This window comes from Oncorhynchus tshawytscha, unplaced genomic scaffold (genome assembly GCF_018296145.1).
Source record: "Oncorhynchus tshawytscha isolate Ot180627B unplaced genomic scaffold, Otsh_v2.0 Un_contig_20070_pilon_pilon, whole genome shotgun sequence".
NCBI lineage: Eukaryota > Metazoa > Chordata > Actinopteri > Salmoniformes > Salmonidae > Oncorhynchus > Oncorhynchus tshawytscha.
Genome location: NW_024607097.1, coordinates 1,097 through 17,607, shown reverse-complemented (window position 1 = coordinate 17,607; position 16,511 = coordinate 1,097). Strand labels below are relative to the sequence as shown.

Genomic DNA, 16,511 nt, shown 5'->3' with positions numbered 1-16,511 from the left:
ATGTATAGGTATTCACCATGTTTATGTATAGGTATTCACCATGTTTATGTATATTCACCATGTTTATGTAGGTATTCACCATGTTTATGTATATATTCACACCATGTTTATGTATATTCACCATGTTTATGTATATTCACCATGTTTATGTATAGGTATTCACCATGTTTATGTATATTCACCATGTTTATGTATAGGTATTCACCATGTTTATGTATAGGTATTCACCATGTTTATGTATATTCACCATGTTTATGTATAGGTATTCACCATGTTTATGTATAGGTATTCACCATGTTTATGTATATTCACCATGTTTATGTATAGGTATTCCCCATGTTTATGTATAGGTATTCACCATGTTTATGTATAGGTATTCACCATGTTTATGTATAGGTATTCACCATGTTTATGTAGAGGTATTCTCCATGTTTATGTAGAGGTATTCCCCATGTATCCTGCTCCATAAGGCATTATAGAATGTGTTAGATAACACATTCCATTGCGTATGCATCGGTATCCATTTCTAACAGCAAGCTACTGTAAAAAACACTCACTAGAAATACCTGCTGTGACCAGAAAATACATTGAGCATAACTTGGTGCAACAACTCTCTGTCAAACCTCTATTTACATACTGGGATTACTTGTAAACAGACACTGAGTAATAGTGTGTGTGTGTGTGTGTGTATATATCTCTCCACAGCACTGACTCAAAACTGCTATTACACATGCTGCTTGTAAACAGAGATTGGGTAATGGATCGATGTGTGTGTCAGATGGTCTCCTCTCTAAATATATCGTTGTGTTGGTATGATGGGATGTGTCCAGCAAGATAAACAGTTTTAACATCTGTAGAAGGGTAGAGATAACAGGATAACAGTTGTAATGTCTGTAGGAGTAGAGATAACAGGATAACAGTTGTAATGTCTGTAGAAGGGGTAGAGATAACAGGATATCAGTTTTAATGTCTGTAGAAGGGTAGAGATAACAGGATAACAGTTGTAATGTCTGTAGAAGGGTAGAGATAACAGGATAACAGTTTTAATGTCTTTAGAAGGGGTAGAGATAACAGGATAACAGTTTTAATGTCTGTAGAAGGAGTAGAGATAACAGGTTAACTGTTATCCTGTTATCTAGACCTTTTACAGGTTAACAGTTAACTAAAAGACTAGAGAAGCCACTCATAATGTCTGTAATGTGGGAGAAGAGAGAGATGAGGGTATATTGACAAACGTGCACTGAAAGAGGCTGCATTGATTGTCTTTCCAAACTATAATTGGCCTTTTTATTTGGATATAATTGGGATGAGATGGTAGTCTAGACAGAGTTTCTGACTGAGGCAGTGCATGATGGTAGAAGGGTGTGTATGGTAGTCTAGACAGAGTTTCTGACTGAGGCAGTGCATGATGGTAGAAGGGTGTGTATGGTAGTCTAGGTAGTTTCTGACTGCATGATGGTAGAAGGGTGTGTATGGGGTCTGCTAGGGGTTTCATTACAGTACTTGACTTGTCACAGGGGTGTGCGCTGCTTATTTAACGCCAAGCTAAACCAAGACGGCCCTCTTGAAGTTGAAGTGATTTTGAAGTTGATTATCTTCCCACATAGCCATAAAAGGCACGCAGAGAAACGTTCCCAATGTGGGCAGTTGGCTGTCCCAGTTGGCTCGACAATTCCTTCAGAAAAAAAGACACATTTATCCTGCTCATTTTAAAAATGGCTAACAGTCCCTAAATCACTACTAGCTTTCTTTAGCAATTCATATTTTACAGTCAACTCAGCATAACGATAGCAGTCGACAGGCAGAAAGAAACAGCCCGTCAAAATGTTACAACGCAACGATTGGAAACTATTTCATGCTGGTAAGATTTTTTACATGACATCCTGCACTAACTGTTCATATATTCACTACATTTCATAATTCATTAGTTTCACTTTAAACTGATTCAACCTAACTTGTTTAGTAACATTGCTTTTACTTGAAGCTTCAGAAGTCCTTGTTCTCTCATTCGGGTTTCGGGACTGTTGCCTAGCGACGGTCCATCTCCCAAATATGTCCCAACACAGACAACAACAAAAGGCTCAAAATGGGTTCCACGATGTAAATGCTTCAGTTTCCTTTTCTTTAACAACATGTACTTGGAAAATTTGGATTGATATTAAATATAAAAAATATATACGCTTTGCTGTCTTTGTTCCAGTTTCTATGGTCAAATATAAATGGGTTTATGGATATAGGAAGTCCTAAGTTGTCCACTGGTGGATCAGATAACTACATAAGACACTCATACAATTACTCTTCCAGATCTTTTTATTCATTTGTGACATAATTCCATTACAGTGATAACAAAACTGCGTGTTGGTACTTTCCACATGTCGTCCCAGGAAGAATATGGTTATAAAATAATACTAAAAAGTACATTTCCTTTAAAATCTTAACATTCCGTAAAATATTGTCGTTTAATTGACGTTTTTGAGTTGTAATATAAATAAAAGACATCCCATAATATTATCCGAAAGGTCTTTTGACACCAGCAGAGAGAACCGATAGGATGCCTCCCAAATGTTAACCTATTCCCTATAGAGTGCACTGCTTTCAAATCACAGCCGTATGAAACCCCCCGCAGGGCTCTAGTCACAAGAAGTGCACTATATAGGGAATAGGGTGGTGTTTGGGCCACAGCCAGAGAGATATGAGGAGGTTGTTCTGATAGATCTGGAGTCAGAGTTGGACGGCGCTGACGGTCCCGTGGTTGATTAAGTTAAGGCCATTAGGAGAGACTGTTGTTGGCAACGAGAAGACAGAATGAGACAGATGAACCCTGAACTTCAGACCGTAACTAAAACCTCAAATGCTTAATTTACAATACAGAGGAAGGGGGAGGGAAGGAGGGAAGAGGGAAGGAGGGAGGAAAGGAAGGAGGGAGGAAAGGAGGGAGGAAAGGAGGGAGGAAAGGAGGGGTGAAACAAAAGCGAGGACAGGACCACTGTGGAATCCTGACAATGAGGGAGGCTCTTTCCAGGGATTCCAAAGAGAGGACACACACACACACACACACACGCACACACACACACACACACACACACACACACGAAGGAATAATGGACTGACATTCAAGTAAAAATACAGGGTTCAATTTGACATCGACTCAAAATGATCAGCTTCCAAACACAAAACCCCCCCCTTTTGTTTTCTCTAAAAGACATGCGCACACACACATTTAAAACTCCATCAGGGAGAATACTAACGTGTTATATTGCCTGTTTATAATGTGTAGTGTGTCGGTACCTTTCTACAGACCGGGTTCATTCAGGAGGGTGAAACATTCAGAACAGAAATATCAGATAAAGATGAAACGATCCGTTCTGGGACTTCATCTTTCTATCTACAACTGAACAACAGTGGAGGGTTTTTTTTTTAACAAGAAGCTTTGAAAATGTGTCTGGGTTGAAATCTTCTCTACGCGACCACATTGTTTCGAGGAATTCAGTCAAGACTTGGTAAAAAAAAAAACGCTGACTGTTTTCAGATGTGTGTTTATGTTTGTGAGGTCAATCCATGACTGCTGTGTGTGTGTGTGTGTGTGTGTGTGTGTGTGTGTAACAGAGAGTCTAGAAGGGAGTGTAGTCGGCAGGGTACATGATGGGCAGCCAGTTCTCCGTAAAAGTGGCACAGTGCATCCAGCCCAAGGACCGCATTACCTGGAAACAAACAGGACGTGATGTCACCACACAGGAAGTAGATTGCTATCTGAATGTCTCTGAGCTTCAGGCTCTTTGTTGAAGTGTTACAGACAGATTAAACATGGCTAGTCTAAGACTAACAGGAAGTACATGTATCAGGTAGTTGGACTGAGGCAGTAAAACATGACTAACAGGAAGTACATGTATCAGGTAGTTGGACTGAGGCAGTAAAACATGACTAACAGGAAGTAGATGTATCAGGTAGTTGTGCGGAGGATGTTTCTAACCTGAATGCAGTTCTTCAAGTTCTCTCTACTGGGTTTATCTTCTACGATCTTGGAGGCAAACTTCAGGGCTCTGCCGTACATCTTATTGACTAGTGCATGTTTGTAGGAGAACGTCAACACCTGGGGAGGAAGGGGATCAAACCATCAAAAATTGGGAGAAAGATTGAGATGGATGATTCATATGTACGTAAGTTACAAGTTGTGGCGTAAGCCGGGGATCGTCGAGGAAAACCAAACGAGGAAACAGCTGGCCACACCTCTTTTCCTCACCTTAGAGTCCGTTAGCTCCACCCACTTCTGCAGCTCCCAGAAGGTGTCTGTCAAGGCTTTGGCCCTGCCCTGTTGGGCGTCGTCAGAGCTGGTCACCTCCTCCTCTTCAGCCCCTGTCTCTGCCCCGTCTCCGGCCCCCCAGCCCCGTCCTGGGGTGGAGCAGGCAGCAGTACCAGGTCGGCCAGGGCACAGCCCTTCCTACACAGAGCATCCAGCAGGGAACATTTCTGCTTCTCCATGTCACTGCAGGAAGCACACAGAAACAGGAAGTTCTATTAGATATCAAATTCTCTGTCCAATAGAAATGAGGTAAAGGGGAGTGGTTTTAATGGATTTAACAGACAGACAATCTGTTGTGACCTGACTGTCTAAGGATGAGCCCTGAATGGAGCCCTATTGCCCATAGGTCCTGGTCTAAAGTAGTGTACTATATAGGGAATAGGGTTCTATAGGACCCTGGTCTAAAGTAGTGTACTATATAGGGAATAGGGTTCTATAGGGTCCTGGTCTAAAGTAGTGCACTATAAAGGGAATAGGGTTCCATAGGGTCCTGGTCTAAAGTAGTGCACTATAAAGGGAATAGGGTTCTGGTCTAAAGTAGTACACTATATAGGAAATAGGGTTCTATAGGGTCCTGGTCTAAAGTAGTGCACTATATAGGGAATAGGGTTCTATAGGACCCTGGTCTAAAGTAGTGCACTATATAGGGAATAGGGTTCTATAGGGCTCTGGTCTAAAGTAGTGCACTATATAGGGAATAGGGTTCTGGTCTAAAGTAGTGCACTATATAGGGAATAGGGTTCTACAGGGTTCTGGTCTAAAGTAGTGCACTATATAGGGAATAGGGTTCTATAGGGCCCTGGTCTAAAGTAGTGCACTATATAGGGAATAGGGTTCTGGGCCTGGTCTAAAGTAGTACACTATATAGGGAATAGGGTTCTGGTCTAAAGTAGTGCACTATATAGGGAATAGGGTTCTATAGGGTCCTGGTCTAAAGTAGTGCACTATATAGGGAATAGGGTTCTATAGGGTCCTGGTCTAAAGTAGTGCACTATAAAGGGAATAGGGTTCCATAGGGTCCTGGTCTAAAGTAGTGCACTATATAGGGAATAGGGTTCTGGTCTAAAGTAGTACACTATATAGGAAATAGGGTTCTATAGGGTCCTGGTCTAAAGTAGTGCACTATATAGGGAATAGGGTTCTATAGGACCCTGGTCTAAAGTAGTGCACTATATAGGGAATAGGGTTCTGGTCTAAAGTAGTGCACTATATAGGGAATAGGGTTCTATAGGGCTCTGGTCTAAAGTAGTGCACTATATAGGGAATAGGGTTCTGGTCTAAAGTAGTGCACTATATAGGGAATAGGGTTCTACAGGGTCCTGGTCTAAAGTAGTGCACTATATAGGGAATAGGGTTCTATAGGGCCCTGGTCTAAAGTACTGCACTATATAGGGAATAGGGTTCTATAGGGCCCTGGTCTAAAGTACTGCACTATATAGGGAATAGGGTTCTGGTCTAAAGTAGTGCACTATATAGGGAATAGGGTTCTATAGGACCCTGGTCTAAAGTAGTGCACTATATATAGGGAATAGGGTTCTATAGGGCTCTGGTCTAAAGTAGTGCACTATATAGGGAATAGGGTTCTGGTCTAAAGTAGTACACTATATAGGGAATAGGGTTCTGGTCTAAAGTAGTGCACTATATAGGGAATAGGGTTCTATAGGGTCCTGGTCTAAAGTAGTGCACTATATAGGGAATAGGGTTCCATAGGGTCCTGGTCTAAAGTAGTGCACTATATAGGGAATAGGGTTCTATAGGACCCTGGTCTAAAGTAGTGCACTATATAGGGAATAGGGTTAGGGCTCTGGTCTAAAGTAGTGCACTATATAGGGAATAGGGTTCTGGTCTAAAGTAGTGCACTATATAGGGAATAGGGTTCTATAGGGCTCTGGTCTAAAGTAGTGCACTATATAGGGAATAGGGTTCTGGTCTAAAGTAGTACACTATATAGGAAATAGGGTTCTATAGGGCTCTGGTCTAAAGTAGTGCACTATATAGGGAATAGGGTTCTGGTCTAAAGTAGTGCACTATATAGGGAATAGGGTTCTATAGGGTCCTGGTCTAAAGTAGTGCACTATATAGGGAATAGAGTTCTATAGGGTCCTGGTCGAAAGTAGTGCACTATATAGGGAATAGGGTTCTATAGGGCTCTGGTCTAAAGTAGTGCACTATATAGGGAATAGGGTTCTGGTCTAAAGTAGTGCACTATATAGGGAATAGGGTTCTGGTCTAAAGTAGTGCACTATATAGGGAATAGGGTTCTATAGGGTCCTGGTCTAAAGTAGTGCACTATGAAGGGAATAGGGTTCTATAGGGTTCTGGTCTAAAGTAGTGCACTATGAAGGGAATAGGGTTCTATAGGGTTCTGGTCTAAAGTAGTGCACTATATAGGGAAAAGGGTTCTATAGGGCCCTGGTCTACAGTAGTGCACTATATAGGGAAAAGGGTTCTATAGGGCCCTGGTCTAAAGTAGTGCACTATATAGGGAATAGGGTTCTATAGGGCTCTGGTCTAAAGTAGTGCACTATATAGGAAATAGGGTTCTATAGGGCTCTGGTCTAAAGTAGTGCACTATATAGGGAATAGGGTTCTGGTCTAAAGTAGTGCACTATATAGGGAATAGGGTTCTATAGGGTCCTGGTCTAAAGTAGTGCACTATATAGGGAATAGGGTTCTATAGGGTCCTGGTCTAAAGTAGTGCACTATATAGGGAATAGGGTTCTATAGGGCCCTGGTCTAAAGTAGTGCACTATATAGGGTTCTATAGGGCTCTGGTCTAAAGTAGTGCACTATATAGGGAATAGGGTTCTATAGGGCTCTGGTCTAAAGTAGTGCACTATATAGGGAATAGGGTTCTATAGGGCCCTGGTCTAAAGTAGTGCACTATATAGGGAATAGGGTTCTACAGGGCTCTGGTGTAAAGTAGTGCACTATATAGGGAATAGGGTTCTATAGGGCCCTGGTCGAAAGTAGTGCACTATATAGGGAATAGGGTTCTATAGGGCCCTGGTCTAAAGTAGTGTACTATATAGGGAATAGGGTTCTATAGGGCTCTGGTCTAAAGTAGTGCACTACATATAGGGAATAGGGTTCTATAGGGTCCTGGTCTAAAGTAGTGCACTATATATAGGGAATCGGGTTCTATAGGGTCCTGGTCTAAAGTAGTGTACTATATAGGGAATAGGGTGCCATTTGGGACACAGACTAAGACTTAGTGGTGTACCTCTTGATTGTGGCAGCGTCAGGGCGAGGGTCGGTCTTTAAGGTGAGGTAGACTGCCAGGGCCGTCTGGTCGATCTGAGACAGAACCATGTCAGAGGCCGTTACGATGTCACCCAGGCGCTTCAGACGCTCCTACAGAGAGAGATCAGGGTTAGACGCGACCAATCAACAGCAGAGAGAGAGAGAGAGAGATCAGGGTTAGACGCGACTAATCAACAGCAAAGAGAGAGAGAGAGATCAGGGTTAGACGCGACTAATCAACAGCAGAGAGAGATCAGGGTTAGACGCGACCAATCAACAGCAAAGAGAGAGAGATCAGGGTTAGACGCGACTAATCAACAGCAGAGAGAGATCAGGGTTAGACGCGACCAATCAACAGCAGAGAGAGAGATCAGGGTTAGACGCGACCAATCAACAGCAGAGAGAGATCAGGGTTAGACGCGACCAATCAACAGCAAAGAGAGAGAGAGATCAGGGTTAGACGCGACCAATCAACAGCAGAGAGAGAGATCAGGGTTAGACGCAACCAATCAACAGCAGAGAGAGAGATCAGGGTTAGACGCGACTAATCAACAGCAGAGAGAGAGAGATCAGGGTTAGACGCGACTAATCAACAGCAGAAAGAGAGAGAGAGAGAGATCAGGTTAGACACGACTAATCAACAGCAGAAAGAGAGAGAGATCAGGGTTAGACACGACTAATCAACAGCAGAGAGAGAGAGAGATCAGGGTTAGACGTGACTAATCAACAGCAGAAAGAGAGAGAGAGAGATCAGGGTTAGACACGACTAATCAACAGCAGAAAGAGAGAGAGAGAGAGAGATCAGGGTTAGACACGACTAATCAACAGCAGAGAGAGAGAGAGAGAGATCAGGGTTAGACACGACTAATCAACAGCAGAGAGAGAGAGAGAGATCAGGGTTAGACGTGACTAATCAACAGCAGAAAGAGAGAGAGAGAGAGATCAAGGTTAGACACGATTAATCAACAGCAGATAGTGTGTGTACCTTCTCAGAGTCGAGCTGGTGCAGCCTCTGAACATGTAGTGGCAGGTAGGAAGAGAAGTTCTCCTTCAGGTCATCATACAGGGAGCTGGTGTCTAACCTGGAGGTGGGGGGGAGAGAGAGATGTAAGGGAGGGGGAGAGAGAGAGAGAGAGAGAGAGAGAGTAAGGGAGGAAGAGAGAGAGAGAGAGAGAGAGGGGGTAAGGGAGGAAGAGAGAAGAGAGAGAGAGAGAGAAAGAGAGAGAGGGGTTAAGGGAGGAAGAGAGAGAGAGAGAGAGAGGGGTAAGGGAGGAGAGAGAGAGAGAGGGAGAAGGGGTAGGGAGGAAGAGAGAGAGAGAGAGAGAGTGTAAGGGAGGAAGAGAGAGAGAGAGAGAGCAAGGGAGGAAGAGAGAGAGGTGTAGGGAGGAAGGGAGAGAGAGAGAGGTGTAAGGGAGGAAGAGAGAGAGAGAGAGAGGTGTAAGGGAGGAAGAGAGAGAGAGAGAGGTGTAAGGGAGAGAGAGAGAGTTAGAGGTGTAAGGGAGGAAGAGAGAGAGGTGTAAGGGAGGAAGAGAGAGAGAGAGAGGTGTAAGGGAGGAAGAGAGAGAGAGAGAGAGAGGGGTAAGGAGAGAGAGAGAGGAGGTGTAAGGGAGGAAGAGAGAGAGAGAGAGGGGTAGGGAGGAAGAGAGAGAGAGAGGTAAGGGAGGAAGAGAGAAGAGAGAGAGAGGTAAGGGAGGAAAGAGAGAGAGGTAAGGGAGGAAGAGAGCAAGAGAGAGAGAGGTAAGGGAGGAAAGAGAGAGAGAGAGAGAGGTGTAAGGAGGAAGAGAGAGAGAGAGAGAGAGGTAAGGGAGGAAGAGAGAGAGAGAGAGGTAAGGGAGGAAGAGAGAGAGAGGTAGGGAGGAAGAGAGAGAGGTAAGGGAGGAAGCAGAGAGAGAGAGAGAGAGGGTGTAAGGGAGGAAGAGAGAGAGAGGTGTAAGGGAGGAAGAGAGAGAGAGAGAGAGGTGTAAGGGAGGAAGAGAGAGAGAGAGAGAGAGGGGTAAGGGAGGAGAGAGAGAGAGGTGTAAGGGAGGAAGAGAGAGAGGTAGAGAGGGTAAGGGAGGAAGAGAGAGAGAGAGGTAATCAAGGAGAGAGAGAGAGAGATCAGGAAAGGTGTAAGGGAGGAAGAGAGAGAGAGAGAGAGAGGTGTAAGGGAGGAAGAGAGAGAGAGAGAGAGAGAGGGGTAAGGAGGAGAGAGAGAGAGAGGTAAGGAGGAAGAGAGAGAGAGAGAGAGGTGTAAGGGAGGAAGAGAGAGAGAGGTGTAAGGGAGGAAGAGAGAGAGAGAGAGAGAGGGGTAAGGGAGGAAGAGAGAGAGAGAGAGAGGTAAGGGAGGAAGAGAGAGAGGTGTAAGGGAGGAAGAGAGAGAGAGAGAGAGAGGGGTAGGGAGGAAGAGAGAGAGGTGTAAGGGAGGAAGAGAGAGAGAGAGAGGTGTAAGGGAGGAAAAGAGAGAGAGGGGTAAGGGAGGAAGAGAGAGAGAGAGGTAAGGGAGGAAGAGAGAGAGAGAGGTAAGGGAGGAAGAGAGAGAGAGAGGTAAGGGAGGAAGAGAGAGAGAGAGGTAAGGGAGGAAGAGAGAGGTAAGGGAGGAAGAGAGAGGAGAGAGGTAAGGGAGGAAGAGAGAGAGAGAGAGAGAGGTGTAAGGGAGGAAGAGAGAGAGAAGGAAGAGAGAGAGAGAGAGAGAGGGGTAAGGGAGGAGAGAGAGAGAGGTGTAAGGGAGGAAGAGAGAGAGGTAAGAGGAAGAGAGAGAGAGAGAGAGAGGTAAGGGAGGAAGAGAGAGAGAGAGAGAGGTAAGGGAGGAAGAGAGAGAGAGAGGGGTAAGGGAGGAAGAGAGAGAGAGAGAGAGGTAAGGGAGGAAGAGAGAGAGAGGGGTAAGGAGGAAGAGAGAGAGAGGGTAAGGGAGGAGAGAGAGAGAGAGAGAGAGAGGGGGTAAGGGAGGAAGAGAGAGAGAGAGAGGGTGTAAGGGAGGAAGAGAGAGAGAGAGGTGTAAGGGAGGAAGAGAGAGAGAGAGAGGTGTAAGGGAGGAAGAGAGAGAGAGAGAGGTGTAAGGGAGGAAGAGAGAGAGAGAGAGGGGTAAGGGAGGAGAGAGAGAGAGGTAGGGGTAAGGAAGAGAGAGAGAGGTAAGGAGGAAGAGAGAGAGAGTAGAGGTAAGGGAGGAGGAAGAGAGAGGAAGAGAGAGAGAGAGAGGTAAGGAGGAAGAGAGAGAGAGGGGTAAGGAGGAAGAGAGAGAGGGGGTAAGGAGGAAGAGAGAGAGAGAGAGAGGGTAAGGGAGGAAGAGAGAGAGAGAGGGGTAAGGGAGGAAGAGAGAGAGAGAGAGAGGTAAGGGAGGAAGAGAGAGAGAGGGGTAGGAGAGAGGAAGGGGTAGGAGAGAGAGAGAGAGAGAGAGAGGGGGTAAGGGAAGGAGAGAGAGAGAGGGGTAAGGGAGGAAGAGAGAGAGAGGTAAGGGAGGAAGAGAGAGAGAGGAAGAGAGAGAGAGAGAGGTAAGGAGGAAGAGAGAGAGAGAGAGAGAAGAGAGAGGAAGAGAGAGAGAGGTAAGGGAGGAAGAGAGGAGGAAGGGAGGAAGAGAGAGAGAGAGAGGTAAGGGAGGAAGAGAGAGAAGGGAGGAAGAGAGAGAGAGAGAGGTAAGGGAGGAAGAGAGAGAGAGGGGTGTAGGGAGGAAGAGAGAGAGAGAGAGGGGTAAGGGAGGAGAGAGAGAGAGAGAGAGGGGTAAGGAGGAAGAGAGAGAGAGAGAGAGAGAGAGGGGTAAGGGAGGAAGAGAGAGAGAGAGAGAGAGAGAGGGGTAAGGGAGGAAGAGAGAGAGAGAAGAGAGAGAGGGGGGCAGGAAGAGAGAGAGAGAGAGAGAGAGGGGTAAGAGAGAGAGAGAGAGAGGGGGTAAGAGAGAGAGAGAGAGGGGGGTAAGGGAGGAAGAGAGAGAGAGAGACTGACAGCAGGTAGAGAGACCCAAACAGACAGACTGACAGCAGGTAGAGAGACCCAAACAGACAGACTGACAGCAGGTAGAGAGACCCTGGGAGCTGGTGTCTAACCTGGAGGTGGGGGGAGAGAGAGATGTAAGGGAGGGGGAGAGAGAGAGCGAGCGAGAGCGAGAGAGAGAGAGAGGGGTAAGGAGGAAGAGAGAGAGAGAGGTAAGGAGGAAGAGAAGAGAGAGAGAGAGAGGGGTAAGGGAGGAAGAGAGAGAGAGGGGTAAGGGAGGAAGAGAGAGAGAGAGAGAAGGTAAGGGAGGAAGAGGAAGAGAGAGAGAGAGGTAAGGAGGAGGAAGAGAAGAGAGAGAGAGAGGAAGAGAGCGAGAGAGAGAGAGGTAAGGGAGGAAGAGAGAGAAGAGAGCGAGAGAGAGAGGTGAGCTGGAAGAAAGGTAAGAGGAGGAAGAGAGAGAGAAAGGAGGAAGAGAGAGAGAGAGAGAGGGAGGAAGAGAGAGGAAGAGAGAGAAAGAGAGAGAGAGGAGGGAGAGAGAGAGAGAGAGAGAGAGAGTAGGGGAGGAAGAGAGAGAGAGAGAGAGGGGGGTAGGGAGAAGAGAGAGAGAGAGAGAGAGAGGCAAGGGGGGAGAAGGGAGAGGGGGTAAGAGAAGAGAGAGAGAGAGAGAGAGAGTAAGGGGGAAGAGGAGAGAGAGAGAGAGAGAGAGAGAGAGAGAGAGAGGGGGAGGAGAGAGAGAGAGAGAGAGAGAGAGGGGTAAGGGAGGAAGAGAGAGAGAGAGGAGAGTAAGGGAGGAAGAAGAGAGAGAGAGAGGGTAAGGGAGGAAGAGAGGAAGAGAGAGAGAGGGAGGAAGAGAGAGAGGGAGGAAGAGAGAGAGAGAGAGAGAGAGGTAAGGGAGGAAGAGAGAGAGAGAGGTAAGGGAGGAACAGAGAGAGAGAGAGAGGGGTGAGGAGAGAGAGAGAGAGAGGGAGAGGAGAGAGAGAGAGAGAGGGGGGGGAGGAAGAGAGAGAGAGAGAGAGGGTAAGGAGGAAGAGAGAGAGAGAGAGAGAGGTAAGGGAGGAAGAGAGAGAGGTGAAGGGGGAGGAAGAGAGAGAGGAGGGTAAGGAGGAAGAGAGAGAGAGAAGAGGAAGAGAGAGAGAGAGAGGTAAGGGAGGAAGAGAGAGAGAGGGGTAAGGGAGGAAGAGAGAGAGAGAGGGTAAGGGAGGAAGAGAGGAGAGGGGTAAGGAGAGGAAGAGAGAGAGAGAGAGGGGTAAGGGAGGAAGAGAGAGAGAGAGAGGGGGTAAGGGAGGAAGAGAGAGAGAGAGAGAGAGAGAGGGAGGAAGAGAGAGAAGAGAGAGAGAGAGAGAGGGAGAGGGGTAAGGGAGGAAGAGAGAGAGAGAGAGAGAGAGGGGTAAGAGAGAGAGAGAGAGAGGGGGGTAAGGGAGGAAGAGAGAGAGAGAGACTGACAGCAGGTAGAGAGACCCAAACAGACAGACTGACAGCAGGTAGAGAGACCCAAACAGACAGACTGACAGCAGGTAGAGAGACCCTGGGAGCTGGTGTCTAACCTGGAGGTGGGGGGAGAGAGAGATGTAAGGGAGGGGGAGAGAGAGAGCCCAGAGCAGAGAGAGAGAGAGAGGGGTAAGGGAGGAAGAAGAGAGAGAGAGAGAGAGGTAAGGGAGGAAGAGAGAGAGAGAGAGAGCTGAGAGAGGTAAGGAGGAAGAGAGAGAGAGAGGGGTAAGGGAGGAAGAGAGAGACTGAGAGAGAGAGGTAACAGGAAGAGCAGGTAGAGAGGAAAGAGAGAGAGGAGGTAAGGGAGGAAGAGAGAGAGAGAGAGAGAGAGGTAAACAGGAAGAGAGAGAGAGGTAGAGAGAGAGAGAGGGGTAAGGGAGGAAGAGAGCAGAGAGAGAGAGGTAAGGGAGGAAGAGAGCGAGAGAGAGAGAGGTAAGGGAGGAAGAGAGCCAGAGAGAGGAAGGGAGGAAGAGAGCGAGAGAGAGAGAGGGTAAGGGAGGAAGAGAGCGAAGAGAGAGAGAGAGAGAGAGGTAAGGGGGAAGAGAGAGAGAGAGAGAGAGAGAGGTAAGGGGGAAGAGAGAGGAAGAGAGACAGAGGGAAGAGAGGAAGAGAGAGAGAAAAGAGAGAGAGAGAGAGAGAGGTAGGGGGAAGAGAGAGAGAGAGAGAGAGAGGGGGAAAAGAGAGCGAGAGAGAGAGAGAGAGAGGTAGAGAAGAGAAGAGAGAGAGGAAGAGAGAGAGTAGGAGAGAGAATGAGAGAGAGAGAGAGAGGGGGTAAGGGAGGTAAGAGAGAGAAACAGAGAGAGAGAGAGAGAGAGAGAGGGGGGGTAAACAGAGAGAGAGAGAGAGAGGGAGCGAGACCCAAACAGAGAGAGAGAGAGAGACAGGAGAGAGAGAGAGAGAGAGAGAGGTAGGGGGAAAGAGAGAGAGAGAGAGGGGGTAAGAGAGAGAAAGAGAGAGACTGACAGCAGGGGAGAGAGAAACAGACAGAGAGAGAGAGAGGGGGAAGACCCAAAGAGACAGAGAGAGAGAGAGAGGAGAGAGAGGGGGGTAAAGGAGAGAGAGAGAGAGAGAGGCAGGTAAGGGGGGAAGAAACAGAGAGAGAGAGAGGGGGAGGGTAGAGGAGAGAAGAGAGAAAGAGAGAGAGGGGTAAGGGAGGAAGAGAGAGAGAGAGAAAGAGAGAGAGAGAGAGAGAGAGCAGGTAAGGGAGAGAGAGAGAGAGAGAGAGAGAGAGAGAGAGGGGGTAAGGGAGGAAGAGAAACAGACAGAGAGAGAGAGAGAGAGGGGGGTAAGGGAGGAAGAGAGAGAGAGAGAGAGAGGGGGGTAGGAAGAGAGAGAGACCCAGAGAGAGAGAGAGAGAGAGAGGTGGGAGGAAGGAGAGAAGAGAGAGAGAGAGAGAGACAGAGGTAGAGAGAGAGAGAGAGAGAGAGAGAGAGAGAGAGAGAGAGAGGGGTAAGGGAGGAAGAGAGAGAGAGAGAGACTGACAGCAGGTAGAGAGACCCAAACAGACAGACTGACAGCAGGTAGAGAGACCCAAACAGACAGACTGACAGCAGGTAGAGAGACCCAAACAGACAGACTGACAGCAGGTAGAGAGATCCAAACAGACAGAGAGAGACTGACAGCAGGTAGAGAGACCCAAACAGACAGAGAGACTGACAGCAGGTAGAGAGACCCAAACAGACAGAGAGAGACTGACAGCAGGTAGAGACCCAAACAGACAGACTGACAGCAGGTAGAGAGACCCAAACAGACAGACTGACAGCAGGTAGAGAGACCCAAACAGACAGACTGACAGCAGGTAGAGACCCAAACAGACAGACTGACAGCAGGTAGAGAGACCCAAACAGACAGAGACTGACAGCAGGTAGAGAGACCCAAACAGACAGACTGACAGCAGGTAGAGAGACCCAAACAGACAGACTGACAGCAGGTAGAGAGACCCAAACAGACAGACTGACAGCAGGTAGAGAGACCCAAACAGACAGAGAGAGACTGACAGCAGGTAGAGACCCAAACAGACAGACTGACAGCAGGTAGAGAGACCCAAACAGACAGACAGACAGCAGGTAGAGAGACCCAAACAGACAGACTGACAGCAGGTAGAGAGACCCAAACAGACAGAGAGACTGACAGCAGGTAGAGAGACCCAAACAGACAGAGAGACTGACAGCAGGTAGAGACCCAAACAGACAGAGAGAGCTGACAGCAGGTAGAGAGACCCAAACAGACAGACAGACTGACAGCAGGTAGAGACCCAAACAGACAGACTGACAGCAGGTAGAGAGACCCAAACAGACAGACTGACAGCAGGTAGAGACCCAAACAGACAGACTGACAGCAGGTAAACAGACAGACAGAGACTGACAGCAGGTAGAGAGACCCAAACAGACAGAGAGAGACTGACAGCAGGTAGAGAGACCCAAACAGACAGACTGACAGCAGGTAGAGAGACCCAAACAGACAGACAGACTGACAGCAGGACAGAGAGAGACTGACAAAGAGAGACAAACAGACAGACTGACAGCAGGTAGAGAGACCCAAACAGACAGAGAGACTGACAGTAGGTAGCAGACCCAAACAGACAGAGAGACTGACAGCAGGTAGAGAGACCCAAACAGACAGAGAGAGACTGACAGCAGGTAGAGAGACCCAAACAGACAGACTGACAGCAGGTAGAGAGACCCAAACAGACAGACTGACAGCAGGTAGAGAGACCCAAACAGACAGAGAGACTGACAGCAGGTAGAGAGACCCAAACAGACAGAGAGAGACTGACAGTAGGTAGCTTCTCCCAAACAGACAGAGAGACTGACAGCAGGTAGAGAGACCCAAACAGACAGAGAGACTGACAGCAGGTAGAGAGACCCAAACAGACAGAGAGACTGACAGCAGGTAGAGAGACCCAAACAGACAGACTGACAGTAGGTAGAGACCCAAACAGACAGAAAGAGACTGACTTGGTCATCCACTGTATCTTCAGGTCTCTGAGAGCCTCTTCAAACTCCTCCTTTACATCCTTCTCCTTCGCTCCCTCCTTCGCATCCTCCTTCGCTCCCTCTTTCTCCTTCGCTCCTCATCGCTCCTCCTCACCCCCTCCTTCACCCCCTCCTTCACCCCCCTTCGCTCCCTCCTTCGCTCCATTCTTGGTCTTGTTGGGTGCAGGGATCAGGTGATAGACCACTGGCACAATGTCCTTGATGAGAAAGATAAAACCACTGGTTAACACACTGACACCCTCTAGGACTACATTACCCATAAGCCTCTACAACACTTCCCCCCTGCTGTCTGTCCAATCCCTTGTCAGTTAGAATGCGTTGTCATGGTGACAGAACACAGCTGTGCTGCTACATTGACCACCAGAGGAAATGAACCTTGTCTAACTTTGCCAGTAGAAATATAGTTACATGTTGGGGCAAATATCTTCATTCTTCCCCACAGTGATTCACAACATAAAACACCATTTTCCTTTTGAGGATTTGACAGAGTGATTTCTAGGTCATCAGTACCTTTTTAAATTTTCCTTGTCGTTTTGCAGAGGCCTGTCCCTGGTGGTCAGAATAACACACAGTGAGAGAGAGAA

General features: G+C 47.3%; 1 protein-coding gene across 1 annotated transcript; it reads right to left on the bottom strand.

Annotated features, from left to right (window-relative positions):
• Positions 1-2,292: 2,292 nt before the first annotated feature.
• LOC112241597 (tripeptidyl-peptidase 2-like) lies at positions 2,293-16,000 on the bottom strand (the record flags this gene model as incomplete). The annotated part of the gene is given in 6 exon segments (XM_042312357.1): positions 2,293-3,701; positions 3,971-4,090; positions 4,241-4,483; positions 7,524-7,654; positions 8,529-8,625; positions 15,889-16,000. Coding segments are annotated over 4 exon segments (491 nt in total), but the record flags the coding sequence as incomplete, so codon positions are not given.
• Positions 16,001-16,511: the final 511 nt, after the last annotated feature.